Consider the following 25,680-nt stretch of genomic DNA (forward strand, 5'->3'; position numbering starts at 1 on the left):
CCAATACTAATAGATATAAAAACTTATGAGATCTGCATAGTATTTTCAAAGTAAAATTAGAAAATACAGTATTTGTAAGAAAATATGACTTGGGGTGGGGAGTGAATTTATGTGCTTGGTGGATTTGCTTTTGTTTACCTTTTTTATTAAAAAAACAAAACAAAACAAAACAAACCCAAAACTTTTTGTAAGGGAACCATTAATTCACATACAATATAACAATGTGCTGCATATTGACTTACACATGTGATACATTAACTATTATGGCTTCCATCCTTAACTATTAATTTTCTAAGGCATGTTTCTTAGCTAACTGTACACAATCCTTTACATATTCTGTAACTGCTATATAATAGAGCTATTCAATTTCAGAATAACAAAACTCAGGAAATCAAACTAATCTCACCTAAAATGTGATATGTTGAAAGAATTCTAATTTCTCCCAAATGAGAAACTTAGCTTTTCAAAGATATTATAAATAATACATGTATATTTACATTTGTATCCCCATTTCAAATCAAAGAAGCTGCCTGAATAAGACCAGATCAACTGAAAGTATGTAAGAGCAAAATCTTCACTCTAAATTTTATTTAATTTTATTAGTGAAATGGTACCGAGGATAACAAGTATACAAAGAATTTCTTTGCTCTATGCTACTCACACATCATAAATAAAACAGCTGTTGTTGTAAGACACAATCCTTCACAGTCTTTCTCTAAGCATACAGATTTGTCATTCTTTTATCAGAATAAGTTGCTTACTAGTCAATAGCAAGTAGTTTAAACATCTCAAAAATGAGTGTCTATACTTTACATGGTAAAGCATTTTCTAAAGTCTTAAATGTACACAGTCTCATGAAGATAAAATCCTATAAAAAAGTCATTAAGCATCTTACAGTCAAGTTGGGTTATTTTTCATTCCCTGTAATATGCCTTTTTTTTGTAGTAAGAATTACCTATGCAAAGGAAAATAAAACCAAATTGAAAGCAAATAGCTAATGTGATATTAATTACTTTTAACTGAAAGACATAATTTGATTGTATTGTTTTAAAAATAATCTACTTGATTTTACGTATAAATTTTAAAGGTATGACTCAAGAAGCCTCACACTGATGAAACTGATTAGTTACACAAGCCATGTTTTAGCTTGACAAAAATATCTACTTTGTTGTTCTCTTCTTACATGCTTTGTCTTTAAAGAATGAAAACAGAATCTCTACCATATAACTCCTTTGTAAATTAGAACTTTTCTCTCAATTATTTATCCCCTCAGTTTTGCATATGATTCCTTTTATATTACCAAATAGGTATCAGAGATGATGATGGAGAGGTAACAATTAAGGCCATTCAAGTGTAAATTAAATGTCTAAAGGGCTGTCTTTTCGATGCAGGTGATCAGAAAATACTTTGCATTCAGCTACTGCTTTTGTACAGTAGTGGTCCCCCAAATGCATCTTTGCTTTCACCTATAAATCTCTTCTAAAAATAAAAAAAGTAAAAATTGAGTTTTAGTATTTTAACAAGTTCTGATAAATAACTTTTGTTCTTGTCTACAGTATTGTGATGGCAAATACCAAGAGAGATAATGTAAGATTTAGATGAAAATGAGTAATAGCACAAACACTTCTAGAAAGTAACACATTATTTCAAGAAGGCACTAAAGCTTCTGCTCCCGCTCTCATATTTTTTTAACAAATAAGAAAAAAATTATTTTCATAATGGCACCTGTAGTATTTTCAGCTGAACAGACACACTGCATTACAGCTCAAAACAAAACTGTAAGTTCTAACATCATACAGATGTGGTCACTTCTGGATGGACAAAAATAAACAAAAAAGCAAAACAAACCCAAAATAACCCAATAAGCTAACCTAATATCTATAACATGGCAATGTTCCTTTTTGGAACACAAAAGTATCATGCATTGTTCAAGTACTTTAAAAGAAACATTCATTTTAAGGATAACAGTAAGATTTTTTTTAAAATAAACCCCAAGAATCTCAAGTAGTAAGCAAATGAAAAACAAACCAGTCAGTGGGCATTTTATGTAAGAACCAGAAAAGTGTTTATGTTTAAAAATAATTTTTCTTTACAACTGTCTTGGTTTGAGACAATTTGGAGGGGCGGAGACCTCAGGCAGACATCTCCCTTGGATTCAATACCCCTGGTTTCTCCAATACAGAGAGAGAGACACCAAGTACATGCAGATGTAAGTGAAAAAAATAACTCTTTACCAAGAAGAATGCTAATAACAATACTGATAACTGGGTTAAACCAACCGATGAGGACGAACTTCCCAAGCCCTACCCACCAGACCAAATCAAGATGGTGGACAGCCTCCTCCACCTGGAAAAAATCCACACATGGCCACAGGACAGAGACAAGATGGTCACCCTTCCACGTGGTTCACCTCCCCCACACCCAGAAAACCTGGCAGGAACCATTGGAGAGTCAGCGCTGGAGTGAGGCTGTGGTGCTGGTACAGGCAGTCAAAGCAGGGCTGTGGACCCCCCAGGAGACTGGAAGAACCCGCAAGACACCCATGGGACCCAGTGATGAGACTTGGTTGTTGCAATTTCAAAGTTCATTGGTCAAAGTGAGGGTCACAGTCCAGATCTGTTGAGGTGGTGGTGGAAGCCCCAGGTGGTAAGGAAAGTTCCAGGCAGTGAGGGAAGAAAACACCATGTTGAATGAAGTCGGAGTGTGGTCTTTTATTTGGCTTAGGCTAAGTGGGAATGCCCCTGGGACAGGGAATTCTACACTGGATGATGTAATACTGAATTTCATGAGTCTTTGACACCTTTTAAGACATTACAACTGCCTGTTATGTCAGCACAGGTGGATCCATTATGGTCTATCAGCAGAAATTAATATCTTCAGGCTATGTGTGAATTGTCTTGATGCTTCCCTGGAGGGGAGTTATCACAGCTGAGTCATTTGTGTAAGGACAAAGAAACAACACCCAACTTGTAGCCTGAGGTGGCAGGTGTGCACCCCCTCAGCACCTGGGTGGTTACTTTGCGCATCATCACCTTGCACCTGGATTGTCTGAGTCATCAGCATTCCAGTCTTTCACACTTGTGGATACATTCTTCTCCTAGGATAATAGTACCACCCTTATCTCAAGTTCCCATCATAGTCCAAATTAGTAGGCACATTTGGGAAAAAGAGAAGAGGTGGAAAAAGGTGGATACCATAATTTTTGTGTAACCCGGGACAACAACTAAAGAAAGTGTGTATATTTACGCACCATTTCCAAGTATATCAAACAGTACACATTGAAGGTTTTGTGGATTTTTTAACCATAAAAGTAAACCAATACAAAATTCATCAACAAGCAGTATTTTAAACAATCTTCAATGCATATATTCAGCTTTTTTGGGGGGATAGTACAGGTTTACATTTTTCAGTTTCTACTTATTTGTAACAACTTATGGTAAAACTTAACATAAATCATTTTACAAATAAGTACAGCCATCTTGGAGACTTCATGGATCTTCAGACATGAATAGTTCTGATGGCATCTACCTTTTCATGGTATAACTACTGGTTCATGCTCTCTTGCTTTACAGCAAGAAGTCGACAAAGCTATCACTACAATTGGGAGAGCTACTAGTACTATCACCATGTTCAGGTTGATTACTTTAACATTTTCTTCCTTGTTCTGGAAAATAAAAAGCTTCAGATTTCATCCCTTAGTTGAGTCAGAGGTCCATTCTTTGCTTTAAAACTCTTCCATTTTAATTGAGAGGTTTTCATCATTTGGTTGACAGTTCCCATTCTGTTGTAGTTTGATTTCATCAGTCCTTTCTGGATCTCTATTGCCTACTTCCTCGTCACTTTCTGAATTCAGATCCTCTTCAGTATGATCTTTGTCCTACGAAAGATAAAGTTATTTAAAAAAACAAAATCACTCTCTTAGCATTACAGGATATGACTTCCAACCAACTACTGGTATTTTGATTGTCTCGATCTTTACACACCTTGTTTCAGCAATGTTCAGAATAGAGGTGTCAGCTTTTTTAAAAAAAAATTAAAGTCAAATAATCTTTAATTTAAAAAAGTTTTTCTTTTTAATTGGCTGAAGTTAGGCACTCATAATAACCTGTCATCCAAGAAATCATTGCCATAAAGTCATCTGTCTTTATGATCAATATTCAGATAATTCAGAACAAGCAGCATCATGGCACATATGAAAAACAGCTCCAGAAATTAGGACTTCAACATATTTTTAAAACAAAACAGAATTACAATTTTTCTTTTTTATTTTTTTGTCAGGTAACTGATAAATTCTAAGAGAGTTGTTGAGTTACTTAAGCACGTGGACAAAGTCACCTAAATCAGCTGTTTTATAACAGTTGAATAATTCTGAGTACCACAAACTACTCTTTAGAAGCATGCTGCCTTTCAAATTCTAAGATTGAACATTTGAAAATGTTTGTTTTCTTAATTACACCTTTTTCTATTTTGCAAGGGAAAAATCGCATACTCTTTCTACAAATCTTCAACCTTATTCCTGCTGTCAGATATGGAGTCCAGGACCAAAGCAACCAGGGAGAGGCTGAACTTTAGAGTGAAATTTTATTAAAAATCTTTTCAGATTGACAACCTGTGCTGGTTTTGGCTGGGATAGAGTTAATTTTATTCATAGTAATTAAAAGCTGAGGGAAGAAGAAGGAAAGGGGGACATTCCTAGTAGTGGTGTGTCTTCCCAAGTAACCACTATGCATGATGGAGCCCTGCTGTCCTGGGGATGGCTGACCACCTACCTGATGATGGAACGTGGTGAATGAATTCCTTGGTTTGCTTTGCTTGCATGTGTGGAATTTGCCTTACCTAATAAACTGCCTTTATCTCAACCCACAAGTTTTCTTCCTTTTAGTCTTCTGATTTTCTCCCTCATCCCATCAGGGAGGAGAGAGCAAGCAAACAGCTGTGTGGTGCTTAGTTGTTGGCCAGGGTTAAACCGCAACACAGGCAAGCTAACCCTGAACCTTGATGCTTAGTTGTACAATCTCTTTTATGCCTGCTCATACAGATAGGTAGCCAGTCAACTCCTAACATATGGCACAGAACAGAAAAGAGAAACCAAAACAAAGTGTTTCAGTAACCTATTCACACAGGCTCTACCAAATGGCAATACTTTGATAAGCAAAACAGGGTGAGGCAAAGAGAGATAAAGAAGGGAGAAAATTCCAATAATTGTTCCATTTGCAGCACTCTGCTTATCACTTGGTCACACAGCTTACCTTCAAAGTAGTGGTGCTTTTGTCAGATTTCTCCTTTCCCTCTTTTTCTTTACTAATTTTTTTCTTTGAGGTGGAGTATTCCCTATCTCTTCTTTCATTATTTTTATCTTTTTCTCTTTTTTTTTCTTTCTTGTTTCTGTTTAAGAAAATTTTTACTCAAATCAGAATTTGATCCAACAGCAACAAATTGACTACCAATGCATACTCTGACTGTACTGTACAGTAAATTGCACAAAAAATACAGAAGTTGGTATCCTGGTTTGCTTTCTTTCAGAAAGGTTTAGTCACTTTCAAACATAACAAAAACCTCTTCATAAAGACAAGGGAAGGTAGCTAAAGAATGCATGTGTTCAGTGTACATGGCATTTGAAAAGAGAAAACCAAATTAATCTGTATCCAATCAAGGGTTTTTATTGATTTGAAGCAAATTTGCATTGCTGGCAGATTTAAAACTCTCCAGTTGAAAGCATACCAAAGATCAAATCCATAAAGGGCTTTTTGGTCTGTTTTAAATTAGAACTGAATCATACTGACCAATTGAAATTATCTGAGATGACTAATGAAAAGGCAGTAAATCAATGAAAATACTTCCTAAACTGTTTTCAATGTATCTGCATCCACCTTTGAGTGTTCTGCTTGTTGAAAGAGATCTTTTCCTTAGAAAATTATTACTAGAGATTCTTCCATAACAAAAAAAATACTAAAAAAACCCAAGAAGAAACAGAAATTGAGTTAGCTCCTTACATAACACTGATCTCTATATCATATTTCAATTTAACAGAAATACTATAACTTTTTCCTCCTTTACTGCCCATTAATGTTTATGTCAAACTGACCAAACTGACCTTCTTGGAGAAGGAGTTTGTGAAGACTTTTTTTTTGTTGTTTTAGGAGACTTGGAGAGACTTCTACTCTTCCTTTTACGCCTTTCTCTGGAGGACCAAGAAATTCAAGATCATCAAAGAAGAAAAATAATAAACTCAGGAACTGCATAAAACCAGAAGGCTCTTAAAATTATCTGACACAACTAAGTAAATATCCCTGAATTTAACATAATATATGACCAATAATATATGAACTGTACAAAGCAAAAAAAAATTCATATGTTTCAGTTTGATGTGGAAGAATGGAAGTGGGAAGTAGGAAAAAAAAGTTGTGCCCTTCCTTTCAGATTTTAGTTTTATGCTTATCCTGTCATAGGTTTACTTGTTCTAAAAACCAAGCAGGGAATTTTTCTTTTCCCTGCATCATTGTGAAAGAAAGATGTTGAATGGGGGAGGGTAGTTTGCCTTGGGTGATTAACCCACACAAAAGAACAAGCCAGCAGACCCACATTCCAAGCTGATGGCCCTCAGAAGACTGTGGGGAGGGGTGGGGAGTTGTTTTTTTATCTCTCCTCGGAAACAGGTGGCACAGCACTTTTGCCCTGACTCAGGGAGGGGGTGTGTGTGTGGAAAGGCTCTGGGTTCGCTTGTTTTCGGCCAGGTCAACTGGCTGCTTCTGGTCCCGGTTTACCTCCCTTATCCTATGCCCTGTTCTGCCCCCAGCCCGGACTTGCTCATATTTCAGATTTCATCCCTTAGTTGACCCTTCTGCAAAGGAACCTTTGGGAGAGTCCCGGCTGTAGTCAGCTGCCAACAGCATGAGTTCACGGGAAGAACCTCATTTTCCCCTTTCCCCCTTCCCCTTCTCAGTGGGGAGGGAGATCTCCGTTTTTGGCTTCTTCTGTGCACTGGGGCCCCCACGTAACCACTGCCAGACCCAACAGCGCCCCCTGCTGATCGGCACCTAGCAACTGCAGGCTCTGCACCTCCAGAGATCCAACAGCGCCCCCTCCCAATCGTGGTTAGAATTGCGCCAAAAGGCAGAAAGTACTGAACTGTTTCCTTTTGAAGGGGACTTTTGGGTACAGGTTTATTATTTAGTTGTTTTTGTGTTCTTTTGTTGTTCTGCCTATACACATATATCCTTTAATAAAGGGCTGTTATCTTTTCTTTCTCCACACTTCCTTAATTGGAGTCTCTTAATTTCGGATTTACAATTGCTTAAAGGGAGGAACTTGGTCTTCCTCATAACTTATCCTCCTTAGCAAAACACTTCAATCTCATTAAACTGAGATATCCTCATATGCTTGTACTTATATGTGATAACAATGGAAACACACTGAATTCACTAATCCTGTATTAAGAGTTTCTTCAGTCAGGAAAATAATCCAATTGAATGAAAAGCCATATTAAGACAAAGGCATAAACTTGAGCAATACAAACTTCAAAAATTAACATTGCAAGCTTAAGATCACTGGAATTTCAGTTCAACATGACTGAAAATTAATTCCTTGAATACATAAGCTAACATTTGTGTCGTGGTTTTGCCCACCAGCCCATCCCTGGGGCTGAGGATGGTTTTGTCCAGGTGATTTCCGGACAAAAAACCAATCAAAAAGTTCAGTGACGCCTTTGCTAATTACATCTTTAAGAAAACGGAAGAGAAAGTTGATGGCGCAGTTGAAAAATTAGGAACAGCAGCCATGTAGAAGGGTAACGGGCCCGAGGAGGGCCAAGGCCCCCTCCTCCCCCGGCTTGGGCCGGGGGGGGGGGGCAGGTGCAGCACTGAAACCTCTCTTCTCTCTTGTGAGAGAGTGAAGGAAAAAAGTTTAAAAGATGAACTGTTTAGACGAGAAACCGCTGCAGAAGAATTCCAGCCATGAGATAACAGAATTTTCAAGGTCAAAGCTGCAGTTGCAGGAGAGAGAAGAAAAGTTCAAAGGGGGGAGAGCTGCTTTTTTCTCCCTTTTGCTCTCCCTCCCTTCAGCAGGGTAAAGACTGAAAAATAAAATCCCTGCCACCTGTAAAAATTTGTTGGGGTGAAGAGACCCCCCATGCGGCTCACAGAGGAGCTTGTGAATGCACCAGAGATTTGTGACTTTAACAGAGAGAAAGCCTTATGCTGGAGTAAAAGCGGCTCAGATGAGGCAAAATCCTGTTGAAGATTTATGACCCTGAGGGGGATGATGACCTACGCTGGAACAGAGAAACAGTTCGGGTAGGGATGTTGGGATCCATGTGTGGGATCCATGCTGCTGGTGCTGGAGATTTGTGATCCTGAGAGAACCTACGCTGGAGCAGAAAAACGGCTCGGGTAGGGATGTTGAAGATTTATGACCCTGAGGGGAATGAGAGAACCTACGCTGGAGCAGAAAACGGCTCAGGTGGGATATTGGGATCTGAGTAAGGGATCCAGACTAGACCCATGCCGAGAAGTCAATCAAGGATTGTTCTCCCATGGGGAGGGACCTCCATAGGGAAACAGGGGTGAACTCTTAAACTATTATCCCCTGTAACCCTGTGGAAGAAGATCCATAGTAAGCAAGTGTCCCCTTGCAAGCCTATGGAAGGAAACCCTTCAGGACCTGAGTAACCCCCAGCCTTCGGTTTTAACCCAGGAGGGGGGTAAGCCCAGCCCTGAAGGCTGACACAGAGAAAGATAAAGAAGTTCCAACTGCGACAAAAGTGCTACAGAGTTACTGGAGAGAGAGAGAGCTGAAATTCCAAGAACAAAAAAAGACTGCTTCTCCTCCTTGGACTGATATAAAGGGAAGTGGGGGGAGAAGTATCTTTTGTAAATACATAATACCTTTTACTTAAGTAAAATTATTGTAGATATAATTCTTTAGTTTTAGTTTAATAATAATAATAAATACTCATACTTTTTTTTTTTTCAATTCAGTCTCTTTTTGTCTGCATAAACCTTCTCTCAACTGATAGTAATTGTATGGGAGGTATAAAAGTAAATTGAGCCAGGGCAAAACCACGACAATTTGTATTGGTTTAGTAGCAAGCAGTGCAAAATGAATCTCAAGCTGTTGTCAAAATCAAAATGAAAAAGCTAATATCTGTTGTTTTTCTAGCAGCCCATGCTCAGCAAACCTTCGTATAGCTCTATAACGCACTGAAGAGCTCTAAGTATTTTACAAAACAGCTGTTTCAAACAGATGCATGAAATTTACTGAACTTCTCAACAAAGAGGGGCAGCTTACTGCAACATGCTGGGCCCTGGCCACTGCCTAACAAACACTGCTCGGTATGGTACAGCACCTTTGGTAGGAATGGAAAGGAAACAAAATAACAGACACCATGGCCACTCGGATTGTAGTTAAGCTAGAAGGGCAACCCAAACCAGAAGAAGTTACCCCTGTCCAAAAGAGGAAGTACAAGACCAAATCAGTTCATTTTCTCCACTGATGGTTCCTGACATATCATAGGGATACATCAAAAATGAAAGGTGTTGAATGGAGTCCTATGCACAGAAGCTATTGAAGAACAAGATGGATCAAGTCAGGTTGCAGAGCTGAAAGCCATCCAGATGGCTTTTGATATTGCTGAATGAAATGGCCAGCTTTCTATGTCTACACTGACTCGTGGATGGTAGCAAATGCTCTGTGGGGTTGGCTAGAACAATGGAAAAAGACCAATTGGCAGTGCAGAGAGAAACCCATCTGGGCTGCTGAATTGTGGCAAGGCATTGCTGCCCAGGTAGAAGTTGGCTGTAAAATTATGTCATGTAGATGCATACGTACCCAAGAGTCAGGCTACTGAAGAACATCACAACAATGGAAAGGTGCATCGGGCTGCCAAGGTTAAAGTGTCTCAGATGGTTCTGGACTGGCAACATAAGGGTGAATTATTTCTGGCTCAATGGGCCCATGATGCCTTAGGTTATCAGGGAAGAGATGCAACATACAGATGGGCTCATGATTGAGGGGTGGACTTAAACATGGACACTATCTCCCAGGTTATCCAGAACTGTGAAATGTGCTGCGATCAAGCAGGCCAAGCAGGTAAAGCCTCTGTGGTATGGTGGGTGATGGTCGAAATATAAATGTGGAGAGGTCTGGCAGATCAATTACATCACACTCCTGCAGACCCACCAAGGCAAACACTATGTGCTGACAATGGTGGGAACAACCACTGGATGGCTGGAGACATACCCTGAGCCTCATGTCACTGCCCAGAACACCATCTGTGGCCTTTAAAAGCAAGTCCTGTGGTGACTTGGCACCCCAGAAAGAATTGAGTTGGACAACAGAACTCATTTCAAAAATAGCGGCATAGACACCTGGGTCAGAGAGCACGGTATTGAGCGGGTGTATCATATTCCCTGTCATGCACCAGCGTCTGTGAAAATTGAATGGTACAATGGACTGTTAAAAACCACATTAAAAGCAATGGGTGGTGGAACCTTTAAACATTGGGATTTACATTTAGCAGAGACCACCTGGTTAGTTAACACTAGAGGTTATACCAATTGAGCTGCCCTGCCCAATCAAAACCTCCACATACCATAGAAGGGGATAAAGTCCCTATGGTGCATATGAGGAATGTGTTGGGAAAGAGTTTGGATTCATCCTGCCTCAAGCAAAGGTAATCCCATCTGTGGGATTGTTTTTGCTCAAGGACCTGGGTGTACTTGGTGAGTAATGCAGAGGGACGGTTAAACACGATGTGTACCTCAAGGGGATTTGATTTTTGGGTGAGAACAGTGATGTTGAATTGTATAATATTGGTTGCTGAATGACACTGTCACTGTATGCCATAACTACCATGAACAATGAATATGGACTGCTCTAGATACACCAGTCGTGAGGTCCTGATGCAGCTTGCAACCAGCTGACAGTACAGTAGCCCTCCTGCCCTGGAAGACATCTAGGACAGATAGAACCCACAGTAATGGAGTAAATGACCTCAACAGACATCTTGGAGGGACAACCATTAACTATGGAAATGATACCTGTGTTTGTATATATGTGTATATATATATATATTATATATATATGTAGGAGCCCCTGGTGGTCTAGTGGTAAAGGCGCGGCGCTGTCACCGCCGAGACCCGGGTTCGATTCCCGGTCAGGGCCACTCCCGGGCAGGTGGAGCTCGTTAACCCTTAAATAGGCAATCCATCTACTTCCTAAGGACCTCGCTGCCACCGTCCAAGCTTGCTTGGCCCCGGCAGATGAACCTTAGGATTAAAGGGTGGGCTCAGTTCCGCGCACACTGTGTCTCACCTAAAAAATCCAATGCGCAGGCTGGAAGGTGTAAAGACCTTCCCCGGATCTTCGCTCGCGAAGACTGGCCATTATATATATATAATTGGAAGGTGTAGGATCTGGGCATGATGTAGATGGTATAGAATAATGGGTGGATAATGTCCTGGTTCTGACCAGGACAGGGGTAAGTTTTGCAGTAGCCAGGAGGGGCAGTTATTCTATACCACCTCTTGTTGTTGGGGTAGCGCGGTGGCGGTTCATGTATTACCAGGTTTCGTGTGGTGAGCAATTGCATGTGAATCATTTGCCTCTTTCTTGCACATTGTTATTAGTATTGTTGCTGTTACTGTTTGTTTTCTTACCTCATTGCTGTTTCCAGTAAATTGTTCTTATCTCAACCTGTGATCTTTACCTTTTGTGCCTCCAATTCTCTTCCAACCTGCTGAATGGGGAAGGGGGAGGGGGGAGTGAGTGAGTGGCATGTGGTTTGGAATGTTTCAGTGGGAACACTAAATTGGGGAATACCATTCCTAAACCATGACAGAGGGGACACAACTGGGCCAGCTGACCCAAATTGATCAAAGGGATATTCCATACCAATTACATCAACTCAGATATAAAAGCTATGAAAAGGGGGAGGAAAGGGGGGCATTCATTATTTATAGTGTTTACAATCCAGAGCAACCACTACACATACTGAAGCCCTGCTTAATGGAAAGTGGCTGGACATAGCTTGCTGATGGGAAGTAGAGAATAAACCTTTTTTTTTCTCTTTGCTTGTGCATGCCAAACTATCGCTTTTGCTTTAGTAAAGTGCCTTATCTCAACCTACGAGTTGTTTTCCATCTTATTTTATCTCCCCTGTCCAGCTGAGGAGAGGGCATTCAGCCAATGTCAATTCAGTACAATTACTTATCTAATTCAAGACTCCTCAGGCATACATGCAAAAATTGTTGTTTTGAAAGCTGACAGAACTACCTCTAACTCTGTGAAAATATTCAACCCATGAAATAATGTTAACAAGGCATTATAACAGGAAGATGTATATGCTTAAAGAAGCCACAATATTTTGCCTATAAACCTCCAGAACATGGACATTTCATATAACCCAAACAGAATGTTCAGAAACCATTACAGCCTTTTCTGCATTATATGAACCATGAACTCTTGAATTACAAGGGTTATAAAAATTTTGCTTTTGTCCAGGGAAGCATTTATAATGCATAGAACTTTTCCCAATTCATCCAGCATTTTGTTCTCTCAAGGTAACAGATAAAATTTTCTATCTGAATTTGACACATGATATTATTGAACTCCATAATTGCTGAGGTATTTGTAAAGGACTTTTTCCACCAAAGTTTCTGAACTTAAGTTAGTTGCTATGCTTTTAGAATTTGCCTGAGTTAGTCTACTTATGGAGCTTATAATTAATCTGACAGTCTCCTTTTGCTGGATTGAATTCACCCAGACTTGCACCCAGTTTACCCTCCCTCAGAGGCAAAAACAATGTCATGGTTTAGATAACTGTTGTAAACCAGGCAAAGAATTTTCTCCCTTCACCCTGGCTATCACGTAAGCATTTAACAACACGAGACATAGCCCCTTGGTTAATGGCCGAGAGATTAGTCTCCTAGGGAACAGGGCAGATGAAGGAGTGTCATAGTTCTGATTTTAGCAAGGAATTCTTCTTTCCCTTCCCCCTGCTGTGTGTGCCCTGTGTATAGGCTGAAGCCACTCAAAAAGGAAGCAGTCTTCGAGAAACAAGAAGTTAAAACACAAAAATGTAAAACACTACAGGAAAGCTTAGCATTAGGAAACCACGGAGATAATAAATTGTCTGAGGGAACAGAACATGTTGACAGAAAAAGATACTAAAACCATAAAATAACGAGATAGTAGCATCAGCAGATTTAAGATGAGCCAAGGTTACCAAGACCCTGCCAACATCACAAGGAAACTACCCAAATTAGGAAAGATTTGAGAAAAGTTCAAAAGTTTACACCGAGGAAGACCAACCAGACAACCACCTTCCCCGATGAAGGCTCCGGATCTCCCACCTCCAAACCTCCCCAAATTGAAGACTCCGCCCAGACTCCGCCTATATATGAATATTACAAGTAGATGTTGCAATGTAATGAATATACATGTATAATGATGTAATCCCTACTCAGAAATTGTATAAAAGGGTAGCACTAATTGTTAACGACGGAGCGCTTTGCCCAGGGCGACCTGGAGGGCTCCCCAACGCGTTGCTAATAAAATACCTCCTGCTTTGAGCATGAAACTTTGTCTCTAAAGCAGTCTCTCTGTGTTTCTTTGGGGCAAATTCGGTATCAAGGCCATCAGGTAGCTATCAGGTGAACAAAAGAATAGGTCGGTCCACTAATGGCCGAGAGATCAGTCTCCTAGGAAACAGGCAGATGAAGGATCTAAAGTCTACTTTTTTCTCTCGTCTCTGGGGCAACGGGGGAGGAGGAATTTTGGTGAGCTGGGGGTGTGGCTGGCACACAGGTTGGGAGGAGAGGTTGGAGTGCCAGTGGGCTTGGGACCTACTGTGAGCTGCAGACGTTGCCAGGTTTTTTTTTTCCTGTCGGAAGGGAGTTTGCTGCTACTCTCTGCTCAATTGTTGCTGGCTGCAGGTCCTGCTTAAAGCCAACTCTAACCAGCTGAAGATCGTGAGTTTTGTTCCATTGGGAGAACTTTCTGTTTGACTGCTGTTCTTTTTCCCTTCCTTTCCCTTCCCCCCCCCCACTCCCTCTCTCCTGTCCCAGTGTGGGAAGGGGAACCGAGGGGTGTTTTGTTGTTGTTTTGTTGTTGTTTTTTACTGGACATTACAAGTTCTGCACCTCCAGTGATCCAACAGCGCCACCTGGTAGCTACTATAGGACACTACAAGTTCTGCATCTCCAGTGACCCAACAGCGCCTCCTATTGACTGTGGTTGGAATTGCACCAAAAGGCACCAAAAATAAAACTGTTTACTTCACCTTTTGCTGGTTTATCGGTTTTGTTTCTGAAGGGGTTATTTGTGGGTATAAGAGTGTTGTTTGGTTGTTTTACTTGTTTTTTTTCTCGTGTTTTTGTTAATACACATATACTTTTTAATAAAGGGCTACTATTTTCCCTTTTCCATAATTTGTTTTCCTTCAATCGAAACCTCTTAATTTTGGATTTATAATTGCTTAGAAAGAGAAGTTTGGGTCTTTTCCTCCTAATTCATCCTCAGCAAAAGACCCTTGTCTCATTTAAACTGGGACATTTTTTGGCGCCCAACTTTGGGCCCGAAAGAGGAAAAGTGGAAAAGGAATAACTGCCCTTGTGTGACTTTATACGTGTTTGTGAACCTGTAGGCACCATGAAGTCTAAGGTCGTTGCTTTTCTGTGGTATATAATTATGCCGAAATCTATGTCCTACCTGTCGATGTTTTTCAACTCCGACACTATGACCCTCATTGCAATAAGTATGTTTGAGATCTTGCACTGGTTTTATGACATAGCAAACTCAGCACCTGTTATTTTCGTTGGGGATATGTTCTCAAGGATATATTACTGCTCTAGCCTACACTGTCTCCTTTGGGGTTTTGAAAATAATAGCACCCATCCCTATGGAGAAACACAGGGGGGTATATTTGCCCAACCCTTCATACATTTTCCCTTTGGTTCCAATACAATGGCCTCTGAGAAATTTAAACTCTCTTTAGATGTAAGAGACGTTTTACTTTTTGGGCTTCTTGTGCAAGCTTGTACCACGTTGTCATATCTAATATTTGTAGTTAGGGCCACGATGTATCCAGAACGGGCACAGAAGCCAACCCCAGTGGTGGAAAACCTCAAATGGCATGGGCCATGGGAGGATATGGGTAAATTTCTAGAAAGTGGTTCAGTTCCTACAACATGGAGGTTCACTCTTGAACAACTCCTAAACCCTACAAAGATAATAACAGCTGTGAGGGAGAGAGGTCATGGTAAACCCATAGAGAAGTAGGTGGTAGATACATGTGGGGCTTTAGCCGTTGCCTACAGAAAGCTGCTCGGTATGGGGCAGCCCTCACAGGGAAAAGGAAAAGATGAAAACAAGAGACCTGATATAAGGGTGACTCCAGATAATGCCAATTCCAAGGGACCAAACAAGTCAATGGAGGTTACCCCTATCCAAAAGAGGAAATATACGACCAAATCAGTCCACCCAGTTGATGATGATGGGGAGGCAGGACCCTCACAGGCAGTTAACCCGGAGTCAGAAATCATCACTGAGTCCTTGTCATATGACAACCTCCGGAAATTACAGGCAGACATAATTCGTCACCCGAATGAGCCCATACTGACCTGGATGATCCGAGTTTGGGACTCTACGGGTGATGCCATAAACCTTGATGGCGGTGAAGCAAGGTTCTTGAGGTCTATTGCCCAGGATGTGGGCATTGAAGAGGCATTTGTGAGAGAATCAAAGCCCCTGTCTCTCTGGGCACAGCTGTTGGATGCTGTGAGAGAGAGGTTCGTTTACAGAGAGGCCTTAAAGACAGACCATTTTGTGAAGAGCTGGAATACCATGGAGGAGGGGATCCGACTCCTGAGGGAAATGGCACTGTTGGAGGTACTGTTTGAAAGGGATATGCAAGCCAATCACAATCCTGACGAGGTTAGATGTACACCAGTCATGTGGTGGACCTTCATACGTATGGGGCCATCTGTACACGTCAGTTACCTGACATCATTGGAGGCTGGGGAAAAGAGAGAGCCAGTGACATCTATAGCAAATAAACTTCGGATGTACGACAGTATGGTCCACGGATCACTACAAGCCCGCATTTCCTCTGTAGAGACCTCGATCAATAACCTCACTAACATAGCTACAAAACTACAAGATCAATCGGAGAAAATCCTAGAAAAGATTGAGAGAAACAGTTCCCAGGTGGCACCAGTGAGAACCAGGCGCTACCCAGCTAGAGAGGGTAGACAGACCTCAGCTGTGGTACTTCCTATCTGACCATGGAGAAGACATGAGACAGTGGGACAGGAAACCTACCCATGTCTTGGCAGCCCGAGTACAAGAGTTGAAGGACCAGAAAAAAACAAAGTCCGTGAAAGTGAGTGCAGTGTTGGTATCCCGTGGGCAGGGATCTGACCCGTTAGAAGGTACCCTCCGCTGGTATTCGCAGACGGAAAACTGTGACGAGCAGGAGGGAGAGTAGTAATAGAGGGACCCTGCCTCTAGCCAGGTAGAGGCACGGGACAACCGTGTCTATTGGATGGTGTGGATCCGATGACCTGGCACATCAGACCCACAAGAATATAAGGCTTTGGTTGACACTGGAGCTCAATGCACGTTAATGCCCTCAGGACGTGTGGGACCAGAGACTATTTCCATTTCTGGGGTGACAGGAGGGTCTCAACAGTTGACCATGTTGGAAGCTGAAGTGAGTTTGACCGGGAAGGACTGGCAGAAGCACCCCATTGTGACTGGTCCAGATGCCCCATGTATCCTGGGCATTGACTACCTTAGGAATGGGTATTTCAAAGACCCCAAGGGACACAGATGGGTTTTTGGAAGAGCTGCTGTGGAGACGGAGGTGGCTCAGCAGTTGAATTCACTACCTGGCCTCTCGGAGAACCCTTCTGCTGTGGGACTGTTGAAGGTTGAGGAACAGCGAGTGCCAATTGCCACTACAATAGTGCACCGTCGGCAGTACCGAACGAACCGAGACTCTGTGATCCCCATCCATAAGATGATCCGTGAGCTGGAGAGCCAAGGAGTGATCAGCAGGATCCACTCCCCCTTCAACAGCCCTATCTGACCTGTGCGTAAGTCTGACGGAGAATGGAGACTGACTGTGGACTACTGTGGCCTGAATGAAGCCACTTTGCCACTGAGTGCCACTGTTCCAGACATGTTGGAGCTCCAGTACGAGCTGGAGTCTAAGGTAGCGAGGTGGTACGCCACTATTGACATCGTGAATGCGTTCTCCATTCCCTTGGCAGCAGAGTGCAGGTCGCAGTTTGCTTTCACGTGGAGGGGTGTGCAGTACACGTGGAACCGACTGCCCCAGGGGTGGAAACACAGTCCCACCATCTGCCATGGATTGATCCAGGCTACGCTAAAGAAAGGGTGAAGCCCCAGAACACCTGCAGTACATTGACGACATCATCGTATGGGGGGACACAGCAGAAGAGGTTTCTGAGAAAGGAAAGAAGATCATACAGATTCTCCTGGAAGCTGGTTTTGCCATCCAAAAGAGTAAAGTCAAGGGACCTGCCCAAGAGATCCAGCTCCTGGTAGTAAAGTGGTAAGATGGACGTCGTCAGATTCCAACTGAAGTCATCGATAAAATCACAGCAATGGCCCCACCAACTAGCAAGAAGGAAACCCAAGCTTTCCTGGGTGCCATAGGTTTTTGGAGAATGCATATCCCCGAGTACAGCCAGATCGTAAACCCTCTCTATCTGGTAACCCGCAAGAAGAATGATTTCCAGTGGGGTCCTGAACAACAGCAAGCATTTGAACAGATTAAACAGGAGATTGCCCATACTGTAGCCCTTAGGCCAGTCAGGAAAGGGCCAGATGTGAAGAATGTGCTCTACTCTGCATCTGGGGATAAGGGTCTCTCCTGGAGCCTCTGGCAGAAGGTGCCTGGCGAGACCCGAGGCCACCTGCTTGGATTCTGGAGCTGAAGCTACAGAGGGTCAGAAGCCAATTACACTCCAATAGAAAAGGAGATCCTAGCAGTTTATGAGGGAGTACAAGCTGCCTCAGAGGTGATTGGCACAGAAGAACAGCTCCTCCTGGCACCTCGGCTGCTAGTATTGAGTTGGATGTTCAAAGGGAAGTCGCCCTCTATTCATCATGCCACTGATGCCACCTGGAGCAAATGGATCACCCTGATCACGCAGCGCGCCCGCATTGGAAATCCAAATCGCCCTGGGATCCTAGAAATCATCACAAACTGGCCGGAAGGTGAGAATTTTAGTCTAACAGAAGAAGAAGAAGGGGAGCAGGTGGTACAGGCGGAGGAAACCCCAGCATACAACAAACTACCAGAAGAAGACATACACTACGCACTCTTTACTGATGGTTCCTACCGCATTGTAGGGATGAAACGTAAAGGGAAAGCAGTTGTATGGAGTCCCACACGACAAGTTGCAGAAGCTATGGAAGGAGAGGGTGATTCGAACCAATTCGCAGAGCTCAAAATTGTCCAGTTGACATTGGACATTGCTGAACAAGAGAAGTGGTTAAAACTTTACCTCTACACAGACTCGTGGATGGTGGCCAATGCCCTGTGGGGGTGGTTGGACAGATGGAAGAAGGCCAATTGGAAATGTAGGGGAAAACCCATCTGGGCCGCTGATATATGGCAAGACATTGCTACCCGGGTAGAGAAGTTGATTGTGAGGGTCCGCCACGTAGATGCCCACGTGCCCAAAAATCGAACCAATGAAGAGCATTGCAACAATGAACAGGCAGACCGAGCTGCACAAGTTGGGGTGTCCCAGGTGGACCTAGACTGGTAGCAGAAAGGGAAATTGTTCTTAGAACGATGGGCCCATGATGCCGCCGGCCATCAGGGCAGAGATGCCACCTACAGATGGGCACGAGATCGAGGGGTGGATCTAACCATGGATGCTATCTCTCAGGTTATCCATGACTGTGAGACTTGCGCTGCCATTAAACAGGCTAAGAGACTGAAACCCCTGTGGTATGGTGGACGATGGAGTAAATACAGGTACCAGGAGGCTTGGCAGGTTGATTATATCACACTGCCACAGACCCGTCAAGGTAAGCGCTATGTGCTCACCATGGTGGAAACCACCACTGGATGGCTGGAGACGCATCCGGTGCCCCATGCCACTGCCAGAAATACCATCTTGGGCCTCGAAAAACAGGTCCTGTGGCGGCACGGCACCCCAGAGCTGATTGAGTCAGATAATGGGACACACTTCAAAAATAGTTTAGTTACCACCTGGGCGAAAGAGCATGGCATTGAGTGGGTCCATCACATACCATACCATGCAGCAGTTGCAGGGAAGCTTGAACCGTGCAATGGACTGTTGAAGACTACAATGAAAGCATTAGGTGGAGGGACTTTCAAACACTGGGATCAGTACCTAGCAAAGGTTACATGGTTAGTCAACACTAGAGGCTCCGTCAATCGAGCCATCCCTGCCCAATCAGAGTCCCTTCACACTGTAGACGGGGACAAGGTCCCCGTGCTTCATGAGAGGTATGTTAGGTAAAACAGTTTGGGTTAACCCTCCTCAAGCAAAGGCAAATCCATTAGTGGAATTGTTTTTACTCAAGGACTTGGTTGCACATGGTGGGTGATGCAAGAAGATGTTAAAACCTGGTGCATACCCTAAGGAGATATTATCTTAGGGTAAACAGGCCATAACTGTATCCATATTTGTACCTATATATTTGTGAATGTGTACATAGTTTAGAATGTTGTATGTATGTATGGAGTTCAAAAAATTTAATTTGATAGATGTATGGTGGTATGGGAAAGGGAAAAAAAAAGGAGGGGTGGATAATGTCATAGTTCCGATTTTAGCAAGGAATTTTTCTTTCCCTTCCCGCTGCCGTCTGTGCCCTGTGTATAGGCCATCAGGTAGCTACCAGGTGAACAAAAGAATAGGTCGGTCCACTAATGGCCGAGAGATCAGTCTCCTAGGAAACAGGCAGATGAAGGATCTAAAGTCTACTTTTTTCTCTCGTCTCCTGGGGCAATGGGGGAGGAGGAATTTTGGTGAGCTGGGGGTGTGGCTGGCACACAGGTTGGGAGGAGAGGTTGGAGTGCCAGTGGGCTTGGGACCTGCTGCGAGCTGCAGACGTTGCCTGGTTTTTTTTTTTTCCTGTCGGAAGGGAGTTTGCTGCTACTCTCTGCTCAGCTGTTACTGGCTGCAGGCCCTGCTTAAAGCCAACTCTAACCAGCTGAAGATAATAAGTTTTGTTCCATTGGGAGAACTTTCTGTTTGACTGCTGTTCTTTTTCCCTTCCTTTCCCTTCCCCCCCCCCCACTCCCTCTCTCCTGTCCCAGTGTGGGAAGGGAAGCGGAACCGAGGGGTGTTTTGTTGTTGGTTTGTTGTTGTTTTTTTACTGGACATTACAAGTTCTCCACCTCCAGTGACCCAACAGCGCCACGTGGTGAATGGTACAGGACATCACAAGTTCTGCATCTCTAGTGACCCAACAGCGCCTCCTATTGACTGTGGTTGGAATTACACCAAGGGGTGCAAAAATTGAACTGATTACTCTTTGTTTTGCTGGTTTATCGATTTGTTCTTGAAGGGGATTATTGGTGGGTATAGGAGTATTGCTTGGTTGTTTTCCTTGTTTTTTTTCCCGTGTTTCTGTTAATACACACATACCTTTTAATAAAGGGCTGTTATTTTCCCTTTTCCATAATTTGTTTTCCTTCAATCAGAGTCTCTTAATTTTGGATTTATAATTGCTTAGAAAGAGAAGTTTGAGTCTTTTCTCCTAACTCATCCTCAACAAAAGACCCTTGTCTCATTTAAACTGGGACAAGGAGTTAATGTTTATCTTTTTCTCCCATCTCCTGGGCAACAGGGGAGGAGTTGGGGGTGGGCTACGGTGTGGCTGGAAGAAGGTGGGAGGGGTGGCTGGGTGGAGTCTCCTCGCTCTGCTCTCAACCGAGTCAGCAAGAAGCCTCGCCTGGATTTTTTCCCTGGATAAGAGCTATTGTTTTGTTTCCTGCCCTGGAGGTTTTTTTCTTTTTCTTTTGTTTTTTTTCTTCCTTGCACCATTTTCCCTGAGGATGGAGCCCCGCCAAGAGAGAGAAAGAGAAAGGACTGGGCAGAGCATTTTTTTTGACCAGCTGGAGTAAGTGAAATTGTCTGACCACTTTTCCCCTCTCCATCTTCCCTTTCCCAGTGTGTGGGAAGGGAAAGAAGGTTTCTTTTTTTTGGTTGGATTGGTTTTCTCTGGCATATCCACGTGGTGGGCTCCGGACATTACAAGTTCTGCATCTCCAGTGATCCAACAGCGCCACCTGGTGGTTGATATAGGACATTACAAGGTTTGCATCTCAAGTGACCCGACGGCACCCCCTGCTGACTGTGGTTGGAATTGCACCAAAGGGCGCAAAATTGAACTGTTTACTTTTCCTTTTGCCGGTTTATCAGTTTGTTTTTGAAGGGGATTATTTGCGGATATAGGAGTATTGTTTGGTTGTTTTACTTGGGATTTTTTTGTGTTTCTGTTAATACACACATACTTTTAATAAAGGGATGTTATTTTTCCTTTTCCATAATTTGTTCTTTTCCTTCAATCGGAGCCTTTTAATTTTAGATTTATAATTTTTTAGAGAAAGAAGTTTGGGTCTTTTCTCCTAACTCATCCTCAGCAAAAGATCCTTGTGTCATTTAAACTGGGACAAACAACAGCTAGACTTGACTGCTTTCCTGTTTACTATCAGCATGGTTAAGAAAGGTTAATTTTTACTTGTACTGGACATTTAACCAGATAAACAAGGTATTCTTATCTTCCAACTGATACATACATTCACTTTCTGAATGATTAGCCAGCCAAGTGGCACATTTGCTTCCTGCTGCTCAACCATCCAGCCAAGAAAATTCATTGCTCACAATCCTTAAGGTGGTCAAGTGGCAAATACTACCACCCAACTGTTCATAAACCCAACAAATTGCTTTACAGACCAACACTGTACAGTATGTAAGTAACCAAGAAACTAGGTACTGGTGACTCAGATTTTCATCAGGACAAAGATGATGTTTAATTTCCCTGTATCATAACTTTTGGATGGCTCCAACAGAGAGAAATGGCATAAGAACCATCTACTTATTGTCCTCAAGGACAAGAGTTATGTGAAAGGCAAGTACCAGTTGCCCAACAAGAAACTATTTTCTATCACGCATCATATAGAGTTCTTAGTAATAGATCATATTTTATAGGGAAATCTAAAAACCAGAATGAATACAAATTGACTTAGTGACATGGTGATACTGATACATAAAAAATAGGATGTGCATTTTACATGGTGCATCACTGTACTGACAAGTCCAAAAAAGTATTAAAAAATTCCAAACAAACCTGCTGGAGCTACGAGATCTTCTTGAAGAGCTATAGCTTCTTGTGGGTGTTCTGGATCTCTTCTCTTTCTTTTTTTTATCATCTCTTTCCTTTTCTCTTTCTCTCTCCTTCTTCTCCTTCTTCTCATCTTTCTCCTTTTCTTTGTCTCTGTCCTTCTCTTTTTCCCCTCTGTCCTTATCTCCCTCCTTGTCGTTAATCTTATCTCTGTCCTTCTCCCTCTCTTTCATAACATCATCTTTTTCCTTGTTCTGGTCTACCTCTTCTCTGTCTTTTTCCTTCTCATTATCTTTGTCCTTTTCCCTGTCCCTATCTTTGTCCGTATCCTTGTCCCTGTGTCTATCCCTATCCTTGTCTCTCACTCTCTCTCGATCTTTATGCCGCTCTTTGTCTCTCTCCCGGTCCTTTTCCTTGTCCTTATCCCTGTTTCTTTCTTTATCTCGCTCCCTTTCTTTGTCTCTGTCCCAGTTTCTCTCCTTCTCTTTGTCTCGGTCTCTCTCCTTTTCTTTGGCCTTCTCTTTTTCCTTGACCTTTTCTTTGTCTCTTTTCTTGTCCCTGTGAAAAGCCAAACACAAATTCATTAACTAATATTTGAACTTTTCAATAAAAACTACAACTAACTCTTTAGCATACATTAATTTTTCAAGAGAAAATAGGTGTTTCTGTTGAAAAATAGTAATTATGAAAAATTTTCATTTGTCACCCCTGTTAACCATGAGGGAGAGGTTATACAGATAGGAAAAAATTGGAAATGAAATTGGGGAAGAGGGAGCAAAAATCAAATCAAACTGTGATCTTCAAAGTGATATTATTACACTTTGAAAGAATATGTCTTTTCACCTCACAGATACGTTACCATTCATACATAAATCTTCTACATTTTGTCAGGAGTAAGACAAACTTTACAATTTGTAAATTCATTCTTTACTAAATATGTGTCCATGTAAAATGGACTGCAGATTAATCACCCCTGTGTGAATAATGACAGTTGATGGAACTCCTTATTCTACGATGTTCTCTCACATAAATATCTTGTAACTGCTTGGAAATCCAATATCAGTTAATACACAGAAACAAAAAAACAGGGATAAAATTTCACCACATTCCCTCAAAAGGTAGATGTAAGGTCAAAACTCAACCAAGACAATTCAATTACCTGTAATGTCATTAGAAATTTGAAAATTATTGAAAAATAGGTAAGACCATAAAAACAGAAGCAAGGTAACAGAACAATTCAGTTGCTTTGGGATAGGGAGAATGATACATGTTCATAAAAATAGTGAGAAAAATTCCACTAGATGTTCTAGTAGTCAAGTCAAATAAAAATTTATTAATCATAGAATCATAGAATATCTTGAGTTGGAAGGGACCCACAAGGATCATCAAAGTCCAACTCCTGGCCCTGCACAAGACAACCCTAAGAATCCCACCATGTACCTGAGAGCATTGTCCAAATGTTTCTTGAACTCCCTGGGGAGCCTGATCAAGTGCCCAACCACTTTCTGGGTGAAGAACCTTTTCCTAATGTCCAACCTAAACCTCCCCTGACACAACTTCATGCTGTTGCCTCAGGTCCTGTCACTGGTCACTATAGAAAAAAGATCAGTGCCTGCCCCTCTGCTTTGTGAGTAAGCTGTAGATTGTGATGAAGTCTCCTCTCAGTCTCCTTTTCTCCAGGATGAACAAACCAAGTGACCTCAACCATTCCTCATATGGCTTTCCCTCTAGACCCTTCATCATCTTTGTAGCCTTCCTTTGGATGCTTTCCAATAGGTTTATATCTTTCTTACATTATGATGCCCAAAACAACACACATTTAGATCATAGTTTTGGCTGGAAGATTACATTTTGATAAAGGATTATTTGGAAGCATGAGACTCTGAATCATCTTTCTAACAAAGGAGACACATGACTCCTAGACCTGCATCTAGGATATATATACACTGTCATGGGTTTCTGGGGTTGATTTTTTTTTTTATTTTTGGTAGCGGAGGGGCTGTAAGGGTAGTTTCAGTTAGAAGCTACTGGAAGCTTCTCCTGTCCCATGGAGCCAATGATAGCCAGCTCCAGGACGGACTTCCTGGTGCTGGTCAAGGCCAGAAGCCAATTAGCAGGACAGTAACGCCTCTGTGATAAACATATTTAAGAATAGAGGAAGAGAAGATTGTTATGCAGAAGAAATTCCAGTCCAGGAGAACAAGCAGTCACCAAGGTCGGTGCAGTCGGAGGGGGAGAAAAGGGGGGTGCCTTCCCCCCCCTCCCCCAGAAGCAGGGCAAAGGCTTAAAGCTGAAGCCCCTGCAGCCCATGAAGGACCATCGGGGTGCAGAAACCCTCCTGTAGCCTATGGAGGAGTCCATGCTGGAGCAGGTAGATACATGAAGGAAGCTGTGACCCCCTGTGGGAGGCCCAAGATAGAGCAAAGTCCTGCTGGAGACCTGTGGTCTGTGGAGAGGGAAGCCCATGCTGAAGCACATTTTCCCGGGTGGGAGACCCATGTTGGTACAGCTCAACCCATGAAGGACTGCACCCCCTTGGGGAAATCATCCATGGGGCAACAGATTGAAAAGAACTGTTGCCTGGGGGGTGGATGGACTCACACTGGAGAGGTCCATCAAGGACTGTCTCCCATGGGAGGGACCCCACAGAAGCAGGGGAAGGACTCAGAGTTGCAGAGATCCCCCTGTAGCCCATGGTGAAGACCATAGTAATGCAGGTGTCCCCCTGTAAACTATGGAGGACTTTTGGACTGCAAAGAGCTGACTGCAAAAAGCTGCTGCCCGAGGGATGGACTCAACACCCTGACTGCAAAATACCCCTTCCCCATCCCCCTGCACTGCTAGGGGGGAGGAGGAAGAGATGAGATAGAAGGAGGGGAGGTGGGGGGAAGGTGTTTGAAGACTGTTTTATTTCTCACTCTCTTAATTTTTACCTTGTTAGTAATAAATTTAAGTTCTACCCCCACTTTAAGTCTGTTTTGCCTGTCAGTAAATAACTTCTTTCAGTTCTTATCTCTACTTAGGAATCCTCAGTTGTTTTTTTTTTTCTCTCCTTTGTGTAGTTGCAGAGGGGAGAAAGGAGGGTAGTGGAGTGGTTTTAATAGGCCCCTGGCATCTGGCCAGGGTCAAACCACTACAAACACAGCCCCCACCTTTCTTCATTGGAACAAGTGTCGGGTTACTAATAAATAGTAGGTTTGTTTCATGGTCTATGACCTGAAGACTTTGGTTCCCCCATCAGGTTTTGGCAAATACCTTTTCAGATGTCTCACAGAAGGAATGTATGATCATGAAGATGAATCAGCACACAATCCCTGCAATAGCAAG

At 42.5% G+C, this 25,680-nt stretch overlaps 1 protein-coding gene across 1 annotated transcript in view; it reads right to left on the bottom strand.

Annotated features, from left to right (window-relative positions):
- Positions 1–580: 580 nt before the first annotated feature.
- The window catches only part of LOC126646780 (splicing regulatory glutamine/lysine-rich protein 1-like), a gene marked incomplete at its 5' end in the record, with an annotated part of 30,899 nt that continues 5,799 nt past the window's right edge, over positions 581–25,680 (bottom strand). The window contains 4 exons of the mRNA XM_050328326.1: positions 581–3,877; positions 5,250–5,385; positions 6,095–6,181; positions 22,360–22,911. Of these exons, the coding sequence (XP_050184283.1) occupies positions 3,725–3,877; positions 5,250–5,385; positions 6,095–6,181; positions 22,360–22,911 (928 nt within the window). The remainder of the gene's footprint in view (positions 3,878–5,249; positions 5,386–6,094; positions 6,182–22,359; positions 22,912–25,680) is intronic.

The sequence above is a fragment of the Myiozetetes cayanensis genome, unplaced genomic scaffold (assembly GCF_022539395.1).
Source record: "Myiozetetes cayanensis isolate MyiCay16 unplaced genomic scaffold, myiCay2020 scf396, whole genome shotgun sequence".
Lineage (NCBI taxonomy): Eukaryota > Metazoa > Chordata > Aves > Passeriformes > Tyrannidae > Myiozetetes > Myiozetetes cayanensis.